Genomic DNA, 18,664 nt, shown 5'->3' on the forward strand with positions numbered 1-18,664 from the left:
ACAAAGTGCCGGCGACGTTTAACACGTTTCCAACTACCATTCGGTCAGAGAACGGTCACCATAGTCTATATTTGCTGCTAAACTCGCCGACAGTTTTCCGCCTTTTCCGAAGAATTTATCTTTTTCGAGCTGCTTTTAGAAATATTCGTGCTATAGGGTGTGACGTTGGTAGCGAACGTGTTAACGCGTGTATTTGCGGCAAACAAGAGACATCGCTGTGACTCGCGCGTGAAAACCTCGTGTATTTTTAAAGACGGCAGAAACACCGATTCGCATTGTTTTTGGGAGCATTTGTTTCCACCACGACCATAAATTTCCCGCGTCTCCTCCCTCTCTCTGCTTCTGTTGAGAATTTGATGAACGTACCTCGTTCAAGGATTCTGGTCGAGCAAAAATAAACAGAACCAAAATAACAATTTTTAGGCCGAATGGTGTTAGGTGGTTTTATTGGGGTGGAATCACCTGGCAGATTTTTGTCCTGACGCGCGAAGAGCCAAAAATTCATGTATGTTTTGCTATTCGAGTCCGATCGATGAAGCGAGCCAAACAAAAAAGCTTTAGAGTACTTTCAAATATGGAGTGCGTTTTGTACCGTATACGAAACAAAAAGAAAACGAACCTTTGGGTAGAAATAAGTCATTGGTGCGAAGTGAAATTTTGTTACACGCGGCTCCTTTCTCGAGAAATTTGAGTTTGAAAGTCAGTGAGGTACATATGCGTGCACTCGACCATGGCCTGCCTAACGTATGTCTTTTTAATTCATTCAAACTGCTTACGTCTACTTTTAAAAGCATCGCTGGTGGCATAATGTGCTTCTTACCGGGCCCACTATCTTAATTAATCCTTAGTTTCACACAAATTATTACGATACCGCGGTGCAGCTAAATATCATACATAACAATTTCTTAATCGTTGGGTTTCAAATAAATGAGTGACATTATTCGATGGGGAAAACTGTATACCTAAGAGGTGGCAATTACACCTTTTTTCGAAGGAAGAAAAATCGTAATGCTATTACAAGATATGGAAACTATAAGCGAACTCGTTGGAATCAATCCGTAACTGTTTAATTATACAAGCACGTCTCCGTATGGATCAACTGAGACGATATTTTTAATAATTTGTTTCCTCAAGTAGATGGATATTAAAAAAGACATAAACTTGCTGTTCTCACGACATGTTTTTATTTTACTACCGTTATGCGACAGTTAAGTTATGTTAATAACGACGTACAGTCGTATCCTGTCTTTGTACCGAATGTATAATTATTTTTACCTCTGTACGTTAATTTTCTTTCCGCTCTCAAAACTATATTCTATGGCGCGAAGGACTCGTCATTGTTATTCTAATCAATTTTTTCATAAACAAAAATTACGACTAAGGAATAAAAGATGAATAATTTTTTACTTATTACCGATTAAATAAACATTGGAGTTCGAAGTTTAGAGTCTAAAGAAATTTAAGTAAAATGAGTTCTCACAGAGGAAAGGGTTGGGGACCACTAAGCTAGGCGAGCGTCGCGGCGGACGTCTCGACGAACGGCCACCTTAAAATATCACGTTGCACCCGACTCTAAGACCGGAATGTCCACGCAGTCCGCGAATTAACGTTCCACCTAGCCGATTTTAAATTACCAGAATGACGAAATTTTCGTCGCGGCAGGCTGCAACCGCGACGATATGACCCGATCGAATATATTGCGATGAAGCCGTAATCGTCGAGTATGCAAATTATTTACCGAGGATCGTTCCGCTATCAACGCCACGCCGTAATGCTCCTATAAACGTATTAAACTGCTGAGCTTTCAAGCATTTTTACCATCAACTCACGAGGGAGATAGAGAGATCCGCCAATAACGCGCAGCTCTAGGTCTCCAACGTCTACTTAGGAGAAAGGTTGCCTAATGCGTATCGTCTATATCGGATCTCTTCACTTTATCTATCATTACTCGATACGACCACGATCCCGTGCTCGATGTACGAAAGTTGCTACACGGTATTTTATAATATCTCTCTTGAACCAGTCTTTTACCGGTTAAAGCAACTGTGCAAAGAAAAAACTCTACAATCGTCTGCCATTCTTATTCCCAAATTATTGTACCACCGCTTCGGTACTTTGGAGCAATCGACGGTCCATGAATACACGCTTGTAATATGCCCGTTACGACGCATCTGGCTTATCACACAGGTTACGTGACACTCATCTAGCTTATCATAATGGTTTATGTAACACTTTAATTCTCGCTCGACTTCGCCGTTATAGATACGTAACGACGATGATTAATCATTTCGTCATTTCACAGAAACAATTAAAACGCAATTGAAGTCAACAGAGGGATAACACAAGAAAAATCCAAAGAAAAATCATAAAATGGAAACATATTTCATTTAAATAATTTTCGTTACCTAGACGATGCCTTTGTTCACGGAAGATATATCGCAAACATTTTGCCTGAGGCTATTGACGCATGCATTTGATTTTTATTTTGTAATGTTCCTCGGTAATTACTCGAAGTGTTAATTACACCTATCGATCAATCTATACGTCGCAACGTGGACACACAGCGATCAGTTTTTCCCTGGACATGTATCGCTCTCATAATTCACGTTGCCCACTTTTATTAGACCACGTTGTCCTATGGCCAGCGATGTAACTTTTTTTGTTGTTGTTCGTGGGGTGGCCTTACCGTACAACGTTTGCGAGAAATGTCTATTCGCGATTCACTAAAGCGCATATCTAGTTTACGGTTGCGTAAGAATAACTTTTACGAGCTGAGAACGCAGGGAACGTTACTCTCGTCGCGAAACGTCGCATGCCTTGTAATTTATCGGAATGAATGATCGTCTATGCCATTGGCAGTTAAAAAGATACCTCTGTTGAACGAGGCTGTTGGAACACTCTGCGCATGCTATCGCACATGCTCCAAAAAGCAAACAGTAATCCGAACCTCTCGAATTTCAACATAGATCTTCGTTCGAGATTGATTCTTCATGCCATTACGTATCGATAAGTCTGTTTCCATTTTGTAATCAGGGTTCTTATTGTCGAGATACACGCAATTAAAATTTTTACGCATCCAAACGCACGAACACGTGTTTCATGCGTGACTGCGCAGGCGCATGCGATCAGCTGAGTGGGATTTAAATGGCGCGCACCGCGAGTCACGTCGGCAAACTTTAATTGCTCGTATCTACGTAACCAAGCGTCAGATTATTTAACCGTACGGGAGTTTTCGTTTTTCTTTTGCACGAGGAATTAATCTCGAAGAAAAATTTCACATTTTTGTTACAAAACGTTAGTCTGGCGTCAGCCTTAACTTCGAAAGGATGCGCATCCCTTTGATTGGCGTCACGTCGCAATCGTACCGAGTCGCCCGTCACGGTTGCGAAGATCGATGTCAGTCTAATCCGTCGATGTTTCTATCTAATCGAGAGAGAGAGACCAAGAGTAGGACGAGGGATTAAGCCCGTTACGCTCGAACGTTTCACGATCCGTTCGTCTAATCCTCGATCCTAGGCGGGAGAGAAGTTACAGCGAGAGCTTTGCGTGTCGGGCTGCCGCGAATTTCCTACTTTCTAATTGGGTATCTGTTGGAATAAGTTTGGACTCTCCGTTCTCCGTCCCTCTTGCTCGATTTTTCTTTCTCTCCTCTGTACCTTGCTCCCTATCCAGCGTTTCTTGTTGCTGGCATTGTTTGCGTGTGGGTAGTTTGTCCGTAGTGCATGCGTTTCACGGAACCGGGGTTAAAGAGCTCGATAATATCCGTATCGGATCGATTCGCCACGAACACTCTCACTAATTACGATTCTTTCTATTTTTACTTGCAGATTGGATGAGCCCCTTCGACAGAGTCGTGTGCGGTGAGTATTATCTTGTTGTCGCTAGCGACGTTGCTGTTAGCTGAAACCTATCGCCTGGAAATTTCTTTCGTTTCGAGCATCGATTATTGGAGACGAGGTTTGTTTCGCCATTGTACCACTGTTCAGAATTGGGCAAAATTTTATTCGGATAATATATGACGACGACTGATTCCTCGCTTCTTCTTTTGTTTATTCATCGTACTGATTTATTTTTTATCTTGTATTCGTCATTCGACACTTTTATCCGACTAAGAATTTTGTCCATCTCTGAATTTCGACCATTTTAATCGTCGCCGTGTTGGTTAGCACGTAATCAACCTTTAATTCGAGTGAAGCTTTTGCAACGCGCACTTAATCCCATTAATGCCTCGATATCGCGGTACAGGCACGTTTTTTAGTCTATACAGTAACTCGCAACACGGTTGGGACAAGCAAGTGTCGTTGAACGCGTTAAAAATGGAGCTTATCTGCGACGCCATAGGTCGCGCGTATAAATCTCAGCGAAGGAACGTCTTTTTGAAGTGGTCAGGGTGGTAGAATGGGTCCCCCTATGCAGGAACGAGCGAGCTGCTAAGCGTATGACGCTGCCGCCACATATGGCAGCCATATTTTCGAATATAACAGCCAGTTTCGTTCACGAACCGCAATCGTACAAGACTGTTACTACTTTTTCGTGATTCCTATTTCGACCTCTGGGTGAATTTCCGGCATAACTAAAACGATAACCCTGAATTTTTTATCTCTTGCAAATATTACAATTTAAAAAAATGTCCAAAGCAGTTCAGTTCGCGTGATCTTACCTTGCGGGTTCTTAAATTATTCAAGTCTGGATCAAAGGTCGAGAAGACGTTCGATATTACGAGGAAACGAGTCCTCGGACAAAGTCCCTCGACGGGAAGATTCGCCTCTGAAAGCTCCAAGTTCACTTAGGAGTTTGACGATAAAAGCGCAAGCGTCGTTAAACTTTACTTACAATTTCGCTCGGCGATATACCGCGCGAAATAAGTTGCTTTAAGGCTAATTCGCGCACCTATTCCTCATTCGAGGACGTTGTCGATGACTCCGGCGTTCTTGGCTTCATCGCACGGAGACGTTCTTCCGGGGGTTCATTGCTGCGTTAAAAGAAAAAAGTGTCCTTGGACGGATGCGTCCCAGACCCATGCGGAAGGAAGTGTGTCAGAGAAAAGTCAAGGGCACGCGGTTCGGTCGTTTGCTCGAATCCTGGTGCCGGTAGCACGTGCTACCATGCCCCCCTCCGTACCCCTATTCGTTTATGTTGGTTGCGCATGCAAGAAGGACATGTATACGGCCAACTACACCTGTCGTCGCCCGTGATAATGTTGCCCGCAAATTACCCCCGTGACTATCTTTTATACGACCTATTACAAGCCGACAATGACGCAGTAAATAGCGATTAGGTGAAATTAAAACCTCGCCCGTCGGACTTATCGCCATGGTTTGTTTATATTCAACGGATCATAATTTCAAATAGGAGTACCGACGACTACCGCCGGAGGAAGTCAGCCCGTACGATGAGAACAGTTAGCCCGCCGGGTGTATTTACATCCACCGGCAGTTCCAAACAAAACACAATTGGTCGTTGAGATTATCCTGCGGGCTGTTCGCCTGCCAGGGGGAGCAGCTTGAGCTTGACAGCTACGATTCGTTCGGTAGGTCAGTGTTTAGGTGGGACTCGAATACGAAACTCTGCTTCGTGGGAAGAAGACGTTTTTAGCGACAGGGTAGTCGACAAACTTGACTCAATCCTGGCTTCTTCTCAAAATTCGTACAACGCTACAAGCATCCCAGATACCTCGTTTCAATTGAACCACTCGATGTTTTTCTCTGAAATTCTCCTTTCCGTAAACCTCGACGATCCAAAATAACGCGACTCTCTGTGTCGCCAATTTCCAGCAACGAGACAGCAGCTTCCAGTTAACGGGTAGCTTTTAATCTCCTAGCCTCGGTTGCCGCAAAGGGCGGTTCAAATTCGGGGCTAGTCGCACCGGATCGATATCACGAACGAATCTGCCGGTGTTTTGGAAACACTGCTCACTGGCGTGAGCACGCTCGCCTCCTCGTTCTTGGATGCGTCGCTTCTCCTGGCACCATCGAGAAACGTTAATGCATTGCGGAGGTTGGGCTGCGCCAGTCGAAATACTTGTGGGAACGTGTTCCACGAAGATCTCCAGGATGTTTGACTAATTGTAATCGAATTTATGCGTGCGAATCAACGTTAGTCTCGGAGACGAGCGCTGAATTATGCATGGGAGCTCGTCCACAAAGTACTCCCTTTTCCTCCCCGGTCTCTGTTGCATCGTTGATCACAGCGCAAAACACTTTCAACACCGATGATTATCTAGACAACGGTCTTTGTTTAATTACCGTGGACACTTGTAAAGAATTGCGCGCGATGATTTATCGACAATGACGAAGATACGACGACACGTCGAGTAAAGAAACAGTACCATATCCGAGAATTCTCATAACCTAGTCGCAACTTGAAAAAAAAGAAACACTCACGGTATAATGCAAGATTTCCATCGACTCGCTGTGATACGAAAGAAAATGAGAAGACGCAGTCAAGACGAATGTCAAGAACACAAGTGACTACGATATGTCGTCGAATCTCAAGATTTTAATAATTCGGGAAAAGGGGGGGTTGGAATTCCTCGGCGGTCCGTCGCGCTCGCTATAAACTAATGCAAGATTAGCACTTTGAATTCAACTCAAGCGCGTCATTCTTTTTCTGCCACTCGTTGCAATATCCGTCGCCGTGTCTACGGGCGTAATCTATCGGTGCTACGTGAACGTACTACGCCGTCGAGTTTCAGATTGGGATCGGCGACTGGGTGGCTTCGGAGTCCACGGGCGATAGAATGGCCGGCTCGCGGTTTCGCCGTACGATTCCAATTGGAGCGAAAATTATATACATTTTCGCTCGGGAGCGACGCGGTACAGTATGGTGGCGAAATTAGTTCATCGATTCCGAAAAGATTCTCCCCAAACCCCCTTTCAGAGGGGAGAGACTCGACGAAATGTACAGAGAATACGTGTACTCAGAAAAATATTTAATCGAGACAGTGAATTTTGCTTAAAGAAATTTTTTGTTTAGCCTTTGGAAAAGTGTTTTTTCATTTTGCAATCGGAGACTTCTTTATCGAGCAGTTAAAGTTATTGCGCGTGTGAACGCGTGGGCACGTGTTTCTCGTGTGTGGGGAGGCTTCAGGGCGCAGCCGCGCGAACAGCTGACTAGGATTTGAAATAGCGCGAACCGGGAGTCGTATCGGTAAGCTTTAATTGCTCGTTGCCTAGGTAACGAAGCTTCAAATTAGAAAACGGTGAAGTACTTTTTGACTTCTTTTTAAACGAAGTTCATCGAATGTAATAAAACGCAGTACATCTATTTTATTACTTTTGGAAGTCGCGTACGAAAAAAAATATATTTACATGAACGCAGTCGCACGCTCGCGTTCTTTGTCGTAAAACTCGGAGAAAAACGCGCCCGTTTTACAATAAAAAAAAAAAAAAAAAAAAAAAAAAATTAACTGGGAGATACGCGTATCTAATCTTTCACTCTCGGTATGCAAACGTATTGCAGTTTGAGGTCAGAGATCTGCCGATGGCTTCATGGATACTATACCACCAGTGCGTTTCTCAGCGAGTCTGTCGCGTTGGAGCTCCCCTTTTCAACCAGGTCACGCAGTTAATAATAAAAAAACTTGACTCGATATTTCGGTACTCTCCATTCGGTAAGGTAACGATGAAAACGGGATGTGTTGTCTGCCGCGAACCGGAGGAAAATACGAAAACGTTTGGAATCCATGCGACGGTTGCGTAATTCGGTCCGTGACGTTTCTCTTCCCATTCCTCGTCGGGCAGGAAACGTTTGGCGCTTTCGCGACAGAGTTCACTGGCCAGTAAACGTCTAGCCGGGGTTTGTGTACGCTCGGCTATCACGAGATAATGTATAATTTATAAACAGTTCGATCTGCTGGCAGCACTGCGCCAGCGAGCATTCTTGTTGGCTTACTCAGGACAGTTCCAGGAGCGTTTCGTGCTCCTCCACCCTTTGATTAACCCCCGCTGGTGTACGGTCTCGTTCCTGGAAACGTTTACCTCTGTAACCGAGCAACAAGGAACGGGTAATGGTCGAATCTTCGAAATTACAGACTGAATTCGTTCTTTTTACCTTATCGTGAAACATTGTCGGACAAAATGGAAACGGCGCTGTCTCGCAGTAGTCGCTCAGCCATTAACACGATTCACCGTCGAACGAACGACTATTCGAGGAAACCTTCGACGCTTACACTTTCGAGTCGGACTAATATATCAGTTTCATCGGTGTAATCGGTTTTGTAATTTGTATCTTATTCTCGTAACCAAAAATTGTACACCTACCTACTGTTATAAATATGGATGTTTGTAGAGACTGTCCGCGTGTTTAATTTGGTTTCCCGAGTCACGAGCACCGAACTAATTTTATTTTGGGACTAATGTATAAGCCTATCTTGCCTGGACGCCGTAGGGTGAATACTAAATATTCCTCTTACGAATCTCGCGACGGGGGACGCTCGACGAATTCTCTATCGATTATTCACCGTAAAAGCAACCGGCAATAAAAACGGTGTCGGACGCTCATGAATCGGATTGGCGATAATTTATTTAAAACGCAGTGATCTGTAGGGTCTTTCGCAACGACTGAGGCAATCGAGGAGGAAATGATCGAAACATTGCATCACGTACATATTAACGAAACCCTTTCACACGGCTCTGTTTTTTTTTTTTCACTTCAATGATCAAAACACCGAAATACCTAAGCGACACTTGGGAATTTAGGAGAAACCAAAGTTACTCGACATAGTTATTCTTCGCGGTATTTTTGGAAAGGATCCAAACAAAACTGCAGTCGCATAGGGCAAGTAGGGCAGTAAGTTCTGGACTCGATGACATTTTTCTCAGCATCCTTTATTCACTTCCACCAGCAAAGTTTTCGACCATGGTCTAAATATAGTCGGTACAATCAAGAGTCATCCTCTGCTCGCATAATTTAGATAAAGAGAGAGAGAGAGAGGAGGTGGTTATGAATGACCTAAAGTAAGATGTCAGACTGATCTCTACTTTGCCACCAGAGCCTCTCGGAGACCAGGCCACTTATTTTTTGGAGGTTTACACGCTCTCTTAGAGACGTTTAGTATATTCATAAAATTCTTAGTAGATAAACATGTAAATATATGAGGCCAAATGACACAATTGACCCCCTCCCTTGTAGTAGGATTAATTTGCAACTGACATTTCCAGAAAGTACGTAATTGCTTAATCGCTGAATAGAGGTAAAGCGTACAGGAGGGTGTACAATAAAAAAAGGAACCGATCGACGATTAACCCAAACGATACGCTTAACGTTGGCTTAGAGGGTAGAGTGTAACGCAATTTTTGATATATAGAGCCAGGCTGGGGCGATAATGCCGCAGCCGTACGGGCCAGTTTAATCTATCTCTGGTTCGCGAACGTTCTGCATTTTGATGTTAGGGCTCAGCGGGTTGCGGACGCGTAGTTGGATTTCGGTGTGTACACGGGGGCTAGCACGAGATAATGTATAATTTATAATCAGACCGTTTCTCTGGCAACAGTACGCCACTGCACGGACTGAATCTTCCGCCCCCAAAAGCCCGCCAACCCCTCATTAGCATTCGATGATGGCTGCCGCGTCCTGCAGCGTCCGTATTATCCCATTTCATCGTTCCAGCCCTCCCCTACCTGAGCTTCTGCTCGTTTCCACCCGTCTCCGCCCACCCTCCGCGTCTCTGACCCTGGTCCTCGTCTCTATTTCACACCTATCCCGTCTCTCTCGGTCGCCATTGGGTCTGCCAGGTATCCGACATTTTCCGCAAAAAGAGCAACAACGAAGCGCGACGTCTCGACCTTAGGATGTCAAGCGTCCGTTTCGAGGATACTTTGTCGTATAGACTTTGCCGTTAACCGAAAAATAACGTTAGCATCTTAGAAAAATAGCCGAAGCTGTTCGAGAGACACGAAGGGTTCCCCATTCTTGCGTTTCGTATATTCACCCTTTCGCCAACCTTGAAGACAGCTTGTCGAGAGGAAAGGCAGTTTTAAGGGTAATCTTAGCTAACGTCTGCGTCGAAGGTCGTCGCCGGGAAGCCCCGCTTCCGGGGGCCTGCAGAAGTCGTGTGAGCCCAGGTCAGAATCGTGTTGTCACCGAGATTATTGAAACTGCAGTTTTATGGGCCTTAAAAGCAGTTTAATTGCTGTTATATAAGTGTTTATGCGCTGGCGGGTTCGGCCTCCGCCTGCGCCACCCCGAAACGTTTATTTTATGGTCATACGGCGGCGCGTACCCCGTTTCGTCGCGTGCCGAAGCCATCATACCGGTCAAATCCCCGGGATGACTGGGCCGATTCTAAATGTCACCGTAGATTCACGCGTCGGCCTCCTTGGAAAAAAAAAATATGAAAAGAAACACGCACCGTCCGTCTCTTTTCCTAATGAGTAACCTCGAGGAAATTTCGTTGGGTTATTTTCGGGTTAGCCAAGGGGAATCGCCGAGACAACCGCCGCGACGAGATGGGCAGAGCTCTTATATAAATGATAACTGCGAGTACTGAATAAAAGATAAGCAATTAATAACGAATGAAAGACGAGCAATTAGAAACGCGGAATGAATAATAACTACTGCGTTCTGCTAAGGAATTTTTGCGAGCGAAACTGAATTTCTTCGTGTACTTGGTTTACAGTTATAAATTAAAATCGTATAAAACAACACCCATATGTTTTCTCTGCTGCGCCCCTCGCGAACGTTTTCTTTCTAATTGACCTCGTTAAGTGGTCGATAATACTTTTTTCCGCTTGTAATTTCCAACGATAAGCAGCAACCGGTATCGTCGACGCGCTATCAACCGTTCGCTTACGGAGCGCTATAGCAGAAAGTGCAGTCGAAAGAGTCGTTTGCAAATACGACGTGCCTTAACAGCGCACGAACAGACCATTCCGCCGTTTTCATTCACTCCGGTTCCCGGGGACATGTTTATTTTGAGCGATTTCCTTCGACGGAATCCTCCAGATCGGCCGTGGCACGTAGAGCCCCGACACGCTTTTATTCGCCCCTTTCTGATGATAATATGCAAACGATTGCGTCGCGTGCTCCGTTACACGCCGTTACGGATTTAAGAAACATCCATAGTCACAGTGTTACGCGACCAAATAGAATAGTAGGATCGATTTGGAGAACGATCGCGCTGGTATTTGCACAGATAAAGAGGTAATGAGACTGAAAGGTACATACTGTATTTTATTTTGAAGTCGTGTTACCTTGGAATTTAACTTATTTCCGCCCCAAGTGAGAGTTCTAGATAACGTGTGTGGAATTCGAATTTCTTTTTCTAATTACAGGTACCTCATCCGTGTTTGTATGTCCTGTTTGACGATAGCGAAAACAACACAATAGAAGCGATTCTACATTGTGTTATCTATGGGTGGGCATTGTCTTAGTGGTCGATTCAACTGCCCGAGATAAGACGAAAATTAAGCGTGCTGAAAATACGCGAAAATTTTAAGATCTCGTTTACAAAATGTACTCTTTTTAATTACCGTACGAGAGACTTGCGGAAAATTGCATACGAGGACGAAACGTTACACCTGTGTTGTAGCGATTTTTAATTTGATAACACGAATATCCAAAAAAATGTGCTGCACCCTTTCGTGCTCATCTTTCTTATCTAGTTTTTCTATGAAATTAATTTTGTTTACCGGCTTATTAAAGACTGCACGCATAATGAAAGGAGGAAGACGTAAATACGCACGCAACAAGAGTACCTAAGTATACGATAGCACAGTCAGAAATGCGTGACGAATATGAAAGATAAAACCATTCGCTTGGTTTTAAACGGAAACATTATTTTCGCAAAGTGTAAAAATCTTCTGTTTAATATTATTATTCCACCACCTCCTTACTTGGGTGATATTATTATCAGAGGCAAATTGTAAACTGGTGTAAGATGCACTGTACAATTACAATAATTATTAGCATAACGCGATAGAGCTACTACCTTGTTATTATTTTCACACTTCTGACCTTTTTTGTTTTGTAATCTATTCTTTAAAGCTCTCGTATTTAACTAAAATTACGTAAAAATTGTACATTGCCTTTGAAGAATTTCTCTACTCTAAAAGGAATTGAAATTCTTTTTTTGTGAACGGTCACGCAAAAGTACTTTGCGTTGGACTTATTACGATCATCCGAAATTTCACCAGGACGGTCGGAATTTCACAAGGTCGACTTTCCTCTTCAGCCCTTTTTATGGTTTCACCTCTATCCGGAGGATCGGTTTTTTCCTAACCCGTCGAAAACTTTCACCGCACCCTTTGTAGATAGTCGCGCGCCTGTTGCCTCGTCCCTTTAAAAAGGCAATAAAGCTTTACCCTATCCGAGGAAAGAGCAGCCAAAAAGTCGATGCCTGTCGCCGTCGTTCGTAAATCATGACGTTTCTCCGTCGAGTGAAAGTAAAGGCTTTTGACAGTCCATGGGAATCCATCACGTTGCTGCAAAACAACCAAAGAATTTCCTGGCAATGTTTCCATTCTCGATTCGAAACTGGCGTCGAAATTCGATTAGATAGACCACATTAAAAGAGATTTATAGGAAGAATTTTATGGTTCTGGGAATCTCAGGAATCGCCATCGTTCGGTATTATCATTTCGAATGTAAAGTGTCAGTCATTATTCGTGCAAATCACCTGAAGCTTAAATTGGATGACTAGACGACTGTTAGGCAGGTGTTTGATCTGTGGAGGTAATTTCTCCTCGATTATTGAAGGAATTTTCACTCCGGTGTCCTGCAACGAGCCGAGGTGTAGCCGTAGTATCTTCAACGCAGAGGGTCGGAGAGACGCATAGGTGGACAAACGTGATGCGAAACCACGATTCGTGTTCAGAGCTTTGTCTGGTGGACAGTATAAGCGACGCTCGAGTACCCGCGCACGAGCGTTCTAATTTATAAACTCGTCCAAAGAACAGATTACCAGGGGGAGTAGATGGCGGCGCGCGTCGTGGCTGATCGTATATTCAGCGGTGCCATTTGCGCAAGCCGAGGGAGGGTCTGAAAAATCGAACTGTAGGTGAGCGCCACGACCGAGAGAAACACGGACTTGCCGTGTCCTGGCGTTCCACCGGTACCGATAATTATCGGCAAGGGGGACGGCACGCGAGAGGGGATACGATTTATCGTAATTACACCGACGGCACTATCTGTTTCTCGCAGTGGCGGATGTAGACTTATCGGGACCTGGCGCTAATTACTTTCAGGGGGTCCTTACGAATGTTATTATTTCAAGGAGGCAACTAACGCGGAGAAAGGCGATCAAGGCGTATTACGACCACCCAAACTAAAATCAACTTTAAGAAACTTTTAACCCAAAAACTGTGCAACGTAAATTTAAATTCGAGGACTGGAGTATTATTTCAAGGGGGCAGCTAACGCGGAGAAAGACGATCAAGGTATATTACGACCACCTAAAGTAAGATCAACTTTCGGAAATTTCACATTCACATTCGAGGACTGGAATGTATATGATTCGAAGCATAAGTGAAAGAAAAGCTGCATTTCTCAGTGCCTTTAATTATTTCTTCGTCACCTCGATGTAATCATTGCCACCACGGTTTGCGGATTTAGACTAGTTTTAATCCGTTAAGAAAGAGTAACACTTCTCACCGCGACCTTTCGCGATTTCAGCCAGGTAGAAACGTTCCCCAGGTTGAATTATTTCCTCAAGATCCAGGGGGATAGAGGCAAATATACCCTAGAGTCGGAGGCGTTCGCAGCTCGCGAGATTGCAAAAGACTTGAGCCATTGTACAATGGGAGCGCGGTTAGGATAAAATAGTGCGCTCGGCGCGGCCGTTCGGCCGGTTCCTCCGCTGCTAACAGGATTTCGTTGAAATACGATTATGCCCGGGGTGGAACGAGGATTGAGATAGCGGAACGACCGTTCTAATGAAAACTTAGGTTTAGAGGTTGGATCCTCACGGTGACTTGCATACCAATGCCTCGGCTGGGAAATTCACGAGGCCGCCCACGCTCGAATTACCAGAAAAATAATCAGGCACCGGCCAATTCGGAGCGAAGCGAGCCGGTTAATTGCGCTTGTTTTGCGTCGCGAGAAAGACGCAATTAGAAGCCGAACAAACAGTCGGCCCGATAAACGCCCGAGCTTCGTATTTTTTAAACGGTTATTATAACTCATCGAAGGACAAAATTTAGTCTGATACCGAATATGAAATATTTAATTGGGCGATACAAAAAAAATACACTTTTACGTTTGCATTCCAGCATACATTTAATAATTAATTACCAGAAATCATTTCATGATTCGATAATGGCATCGTATTTCTATTCATGTTTAATGCATGTCACCGTTTATAGTTCACCAACGTTCGAAGCGATCTTTTCCAACGCTGATCTTATCACAGACATGTGCATTGTATGTAATAACAGAGTCGATAGGATAAAATGTACTTTCTCTCGAGTTCGTTAAACTTGCCCATATGTTTTGTCACCGTTGGTTATCTTGAAATATATATTTCATTACGTTGTTGTTAGCAAAAATAATAAAAATAAGAAGTAGTACTTTTTGATAGATTGATAGGCATCGGTGGATCCTACTACCAACGACCAATACTACAATATTTCTGAACCTAATTTTCGTAGTCAAAAGGTTAAGCTTTCCTGGAGAACTACTCTATAACTATACGAAAGTTGAATAGTTTCCTTCGCAGAGTTTTCTCTCAACGAGGATGTTGTTCGATGGGCGCTGGGCTAACAGTCGGCAGCGCAATTCCTCGAGTTCTAGTTACTAATTCGCGAAAACTTGTCTCCATCGACGCGAATACGTGTACAAAAGGAAATTCTCGCCTCTTCGAGTGAACGCCGGGTCCTATTTCCTCCAGGACCACCCCTCTCGCGATTAGCTAAAAGTTCCTCTCTAACAAACATCCCGTTCCGAGTTTTCGTGTCTAGATACCCTATTCTTCCGAGTCGCTGCTAGTCGAAACTTGTCTTCATCTCTGTGCCTGGAAAGTTTAAACTTTAGGACGGTGTTTAAGAGAAAAATTGCTTCTCCCGACCCGAAACTTGGAACGTCCTGCTCTTTTCTCGTTCGCGCTCGAATGCGCGACGGTAGAAGCGGAGCCGAACTTTCTTGATTCAAAATGGAGATGGGGAGGACGTTTACATTTTATTCCAGCCGTTGCTGAACGGAGAAGGAGCGGTAGAAGGAGGAGGAACGAGAACTTGGCTGTTTTTCTCTTGAACCTAAAATTAGATATAGACTAGGAAATTCTCCATCTGAAAGTGTAACGTCGTCGTGAAAAATGCGATTCATCAGCGGAGGCGGACAAAATTGTATTCGAAAGGAGTAAAGATAAACACTTGTTATCCGGATAAAAATTTACCGCATCCCTGGTGCTTAGACGATCAAATTTATAACCAAGTTTTACGTAACTCGTTTGATCCCCTTCTCCAGCTCCCTCTTTTCACTCCGTGGGCTCGATAGGCGAAGTTCGAAAAATCAAACCGAGAAAGAAGGGTTCCGGTTGACAGATATGGAGGCGCGTGACGGTCGTTAAAACTTCGAGAATGTCACTTGGCAGATATAACACGGATAGAGTGTTATTTTCACGGTCGATAAAATTTTACGACAAGGATAGAACGATCCGGTGAAATATGTGACGAATAAGGATGTGCGAAGATCGTTAAATATCCCTGGAATTCCTCCGTTTGTTTCGACGACACGACGAATCCTCGGACACAATCCACTCGATTGACGATTACGAAAATTAAGAAGCGGTTAATTGACCCAGTTATGGTTAATAACCCCCCAGAAGGACTTGGAATTTTTCTTTCACCAAGTTCTCGGATACATCGAATGGCGACAATGTTCAGTCAGTTCATTTCCCACGGTTGCCTAGAAACACGATCCTCTAACTGTTTCGAGCAATTAAAATTCACGGGCGTCGTGGCGTTCACCCGCGACAGGCTCAACAATGCAACAAAAGGATAGAGGTTAGCCAATTGCACGGACAATTCACTGGAATGCCTGTGCTGTACAGTCTATTACAATGAGTGATAGTAAAGAAGCAGATTCGTTTCCTTTCTCTGTACAATTTAGATACGCATGAGATGCTGTCCCAACGTTCACGTAAAATCGTATTTATCTCGATTCTGGTGTAACATGTTGTAGTCTCGCGCACCCAATGCCTAAGAATCTCTGTGCCTTATTTTTCTCCTACAATATGGTGGATTCAAATGGATCCATCCTCGTGGACAGACTGTAAGCGAAGACGAAATCGCGACGTGGACGTCAGGTTCGAGCCAGCGAGATGGTAACATTCGGCAGAAGGAACATCATCATTGTAGTTAGGAAAACGTACCGCTGACACGCGGAACGACGTTGTCCAGGCGAGAGAACGTGCTCACCGGGCAGGGAACGCGATCCCAGTCCTGGGGTGGATCCACGGCTCTCGATGGCTGTGTTACTCCGGACCGGTGTGCGCCACGCCGAGCCTCGCCGTGCCACGCCGTGCCACGCCAGTGGAGAACGACCCCCCGGCGGGTACTATCGTAACAAATGTGCCCGTTTGCATAACACGACGACGAGCAATTCGGGTATGTTTGACGGTGCGCGATATAGACCTTTAGCCAGCACGAGCTAGACAGAGAACGAAGATCGGGGGACGGAGGTACGCTCGATCGAGCTCTGAGAGGGAAAGAGAGAAACGCGAGGGTTGGATGCTGCGGAGGAGCTCTCGTTTCTATCCCCAGGGACTCGCCCGGTATAATCTATGCCTTCGGATGGCCAATACCGAATGGAAGGACTATTTCGGATCTCTCCTCCCCGATCCCAGGTAGATTTACTACCGATCGGAATTACGATGTTTACGTTCGTGTAACGATCCGCGTTTGATTTACACCGCAGGTCGGACAGCCTCTAATTGTCGACGGCTAGTTAACGATTATCGACTTCCGATCTCCCTGGGATCCTTCGATAGGGAGCGGCGTTTTCTTATTCTACCGTTGGAACCTCGTGCAAGAAGCTGCGCGTCGTTCGCGTAGGGAAAGCAAAGGAGGTACACGAAGCACGGGTATCCCCGAGGACGTTGGATATAATCTTGCGCTGCGAGACGATTGCCTCCGAATGGGAAATTGTCGTGTTGTTACGCGACAGTTCTGCCCCCCAGTGTAAAATAACTTTGCGTCAGGGTTTGACCCTTTGCGATAGGGTTAACATCGCCGATAATGCCAACAATGACGACCTCTGCGGGATGTGAAGACTGAATTGTACTTCACCGAACACCATAGAATGGTAACGCACTGTGCATCGTATTATCCGTATAAAATTCTACCCAACTACACCAATAACCTGCCGAAATTTCGAAATCCACGACGTGTCTCGCGCGAATGGAGAAACGTGCACCCACACACATACTCGTATAGGGTACCGATCCGGTCTAGATATCCCGCGACTTCGTCGCCGTGCTCTTTCACGGTACACCCCTGATACAGCTTATCACGACTTTTATCCCTCGATAAAAACTAAAGGCTCCATTTCCAGCTTTTGTACCGTCCCGCGGCTCCGCCAGAGGATATTACGCCTCTTCTCTTTATACTTACGTACGCGAACAACCCGACCGGTAGTCGTGTGGACGTACTAGCACAGCGCTTCTCAAACTTCAACGAGTACATTTTTGGGGAACTACTTATAATAAAATAAAGAATCATTTTTCCAGCGGATTTTAACACGTCGAACGCCACGTCATATATGGGTGACGAAGCTTTTCACTAAGGAACTTCATCAATTAATTTTAAGAGTTAAGTATTAATGAAAATAAGTTTAGAATTTGTAAATTTTGATGATAATAATACAATAATAAGTAATACGGCGAATGTTGGATTCTCTTGTTTACAACTGTCTCGAGACAAAATTTTAACCCTGTAGACATTTCCATGTGAATCGGTCTGATAGTCAACGTGTTAAATCTGTTTTGTATGCGTCTACGTTTCGAGAGTTTTTATTTAATTCAACTGATTTTCTATTATCTCATTTAAGTTTCTTATTAGTTGTTCAATCATTCCTTTGGTACCTGAAGTATCACACTGTGATAATCAAAGTAGAAAATGTTTGGAGCATTTAAAGTCTTATTTTATTTTTGTATAAACAATTCGTACAATAAAGGTTAGCATGAAGAAAGTACTATGAGAAGTGTTACTCCATCGACACGTGGCCTCCAGTTTGAGAGACACTGAGGAACACTACGCGAGGTGTTCCCCTTATTCGTGTGCGCCGGAGAGCTCGATGCGTGGTGTGCATGTGCACGTAATCACGTCGTGCGCTTCGCAGGCATATTCGGTGCCCTACGTTGGTCGTGAAAACTGCTTTTGGGTTCTTGGCGTCGATAGTGATGGGTTCGAGGTAGAAAAAGGAAACGAGCCGCGCATCGAAGCGGCGGAATCCTGCGCGCCGGTTAATTGGGACATAATTAAAGAGCCCTGTATCGCTAAAGGGCCTTTAAAAGCGACAATCCTTTGCTTTCGCGCTTGAATGCGATTTCGTCCCCGGAGTCGGTCGATATTTACCCACGATTCTCGTTGAAATTCCAATTCCGATGTCTCGAAACCCCGGTCGTAAAATTAATTCCTTCCGTAAGTCCATTTAACGAGCCCTCGGTCGAAAAAAATTATAACTTTGACGCGATTCCGTTTTGTTTAATTCAATTTAAGTTCCAGTTCCG

The 18,664-nt window shown here is 44.4% G+C and overlaps 1 protein-coding gene across 1 annotated transcript in view; it reads left to right on the plus strand.

Moving 5' to 3' along the window:
- Positions 1 to 18,664, plus strand: part of LOC128888885 (homeobox protein abdominal-A homolog) — a 44,916-nt gene that overhangs the window by 3,398 nt on the left and 22,854 nt on the right. Inside the window, exon 2 of the mRNA XM_054146066.1 lies at positions 3,828 to 3,860. Within this exon, the coding sequence (XP_054002041.1) occupies positions 3,828 to 3,860 (33 nt within the window). The remainder of the gene's footprint in view (positions 1 to 3,827; positions 3,861 to 18,664) is intronic.

Source organism: Hylaeus anthracinus, unplaced genomic scaffold (genome assembly GCF_026225885.1).
Source record: "Hylaeus anthracinus isolate JK02 unplaced genomic scaffold, UHH_iyHylAnth1.0_haploid 11994, whole genome shotgun sequence".
In the NCBI taxonomy this organism is placed as follows: domain Eukaryota; kingdom Metazoa; phylum Arthropoda; class Insecta; order Hymenoptera; family Colletidae; genus Hylaeus; species Hylaeus anthracinus.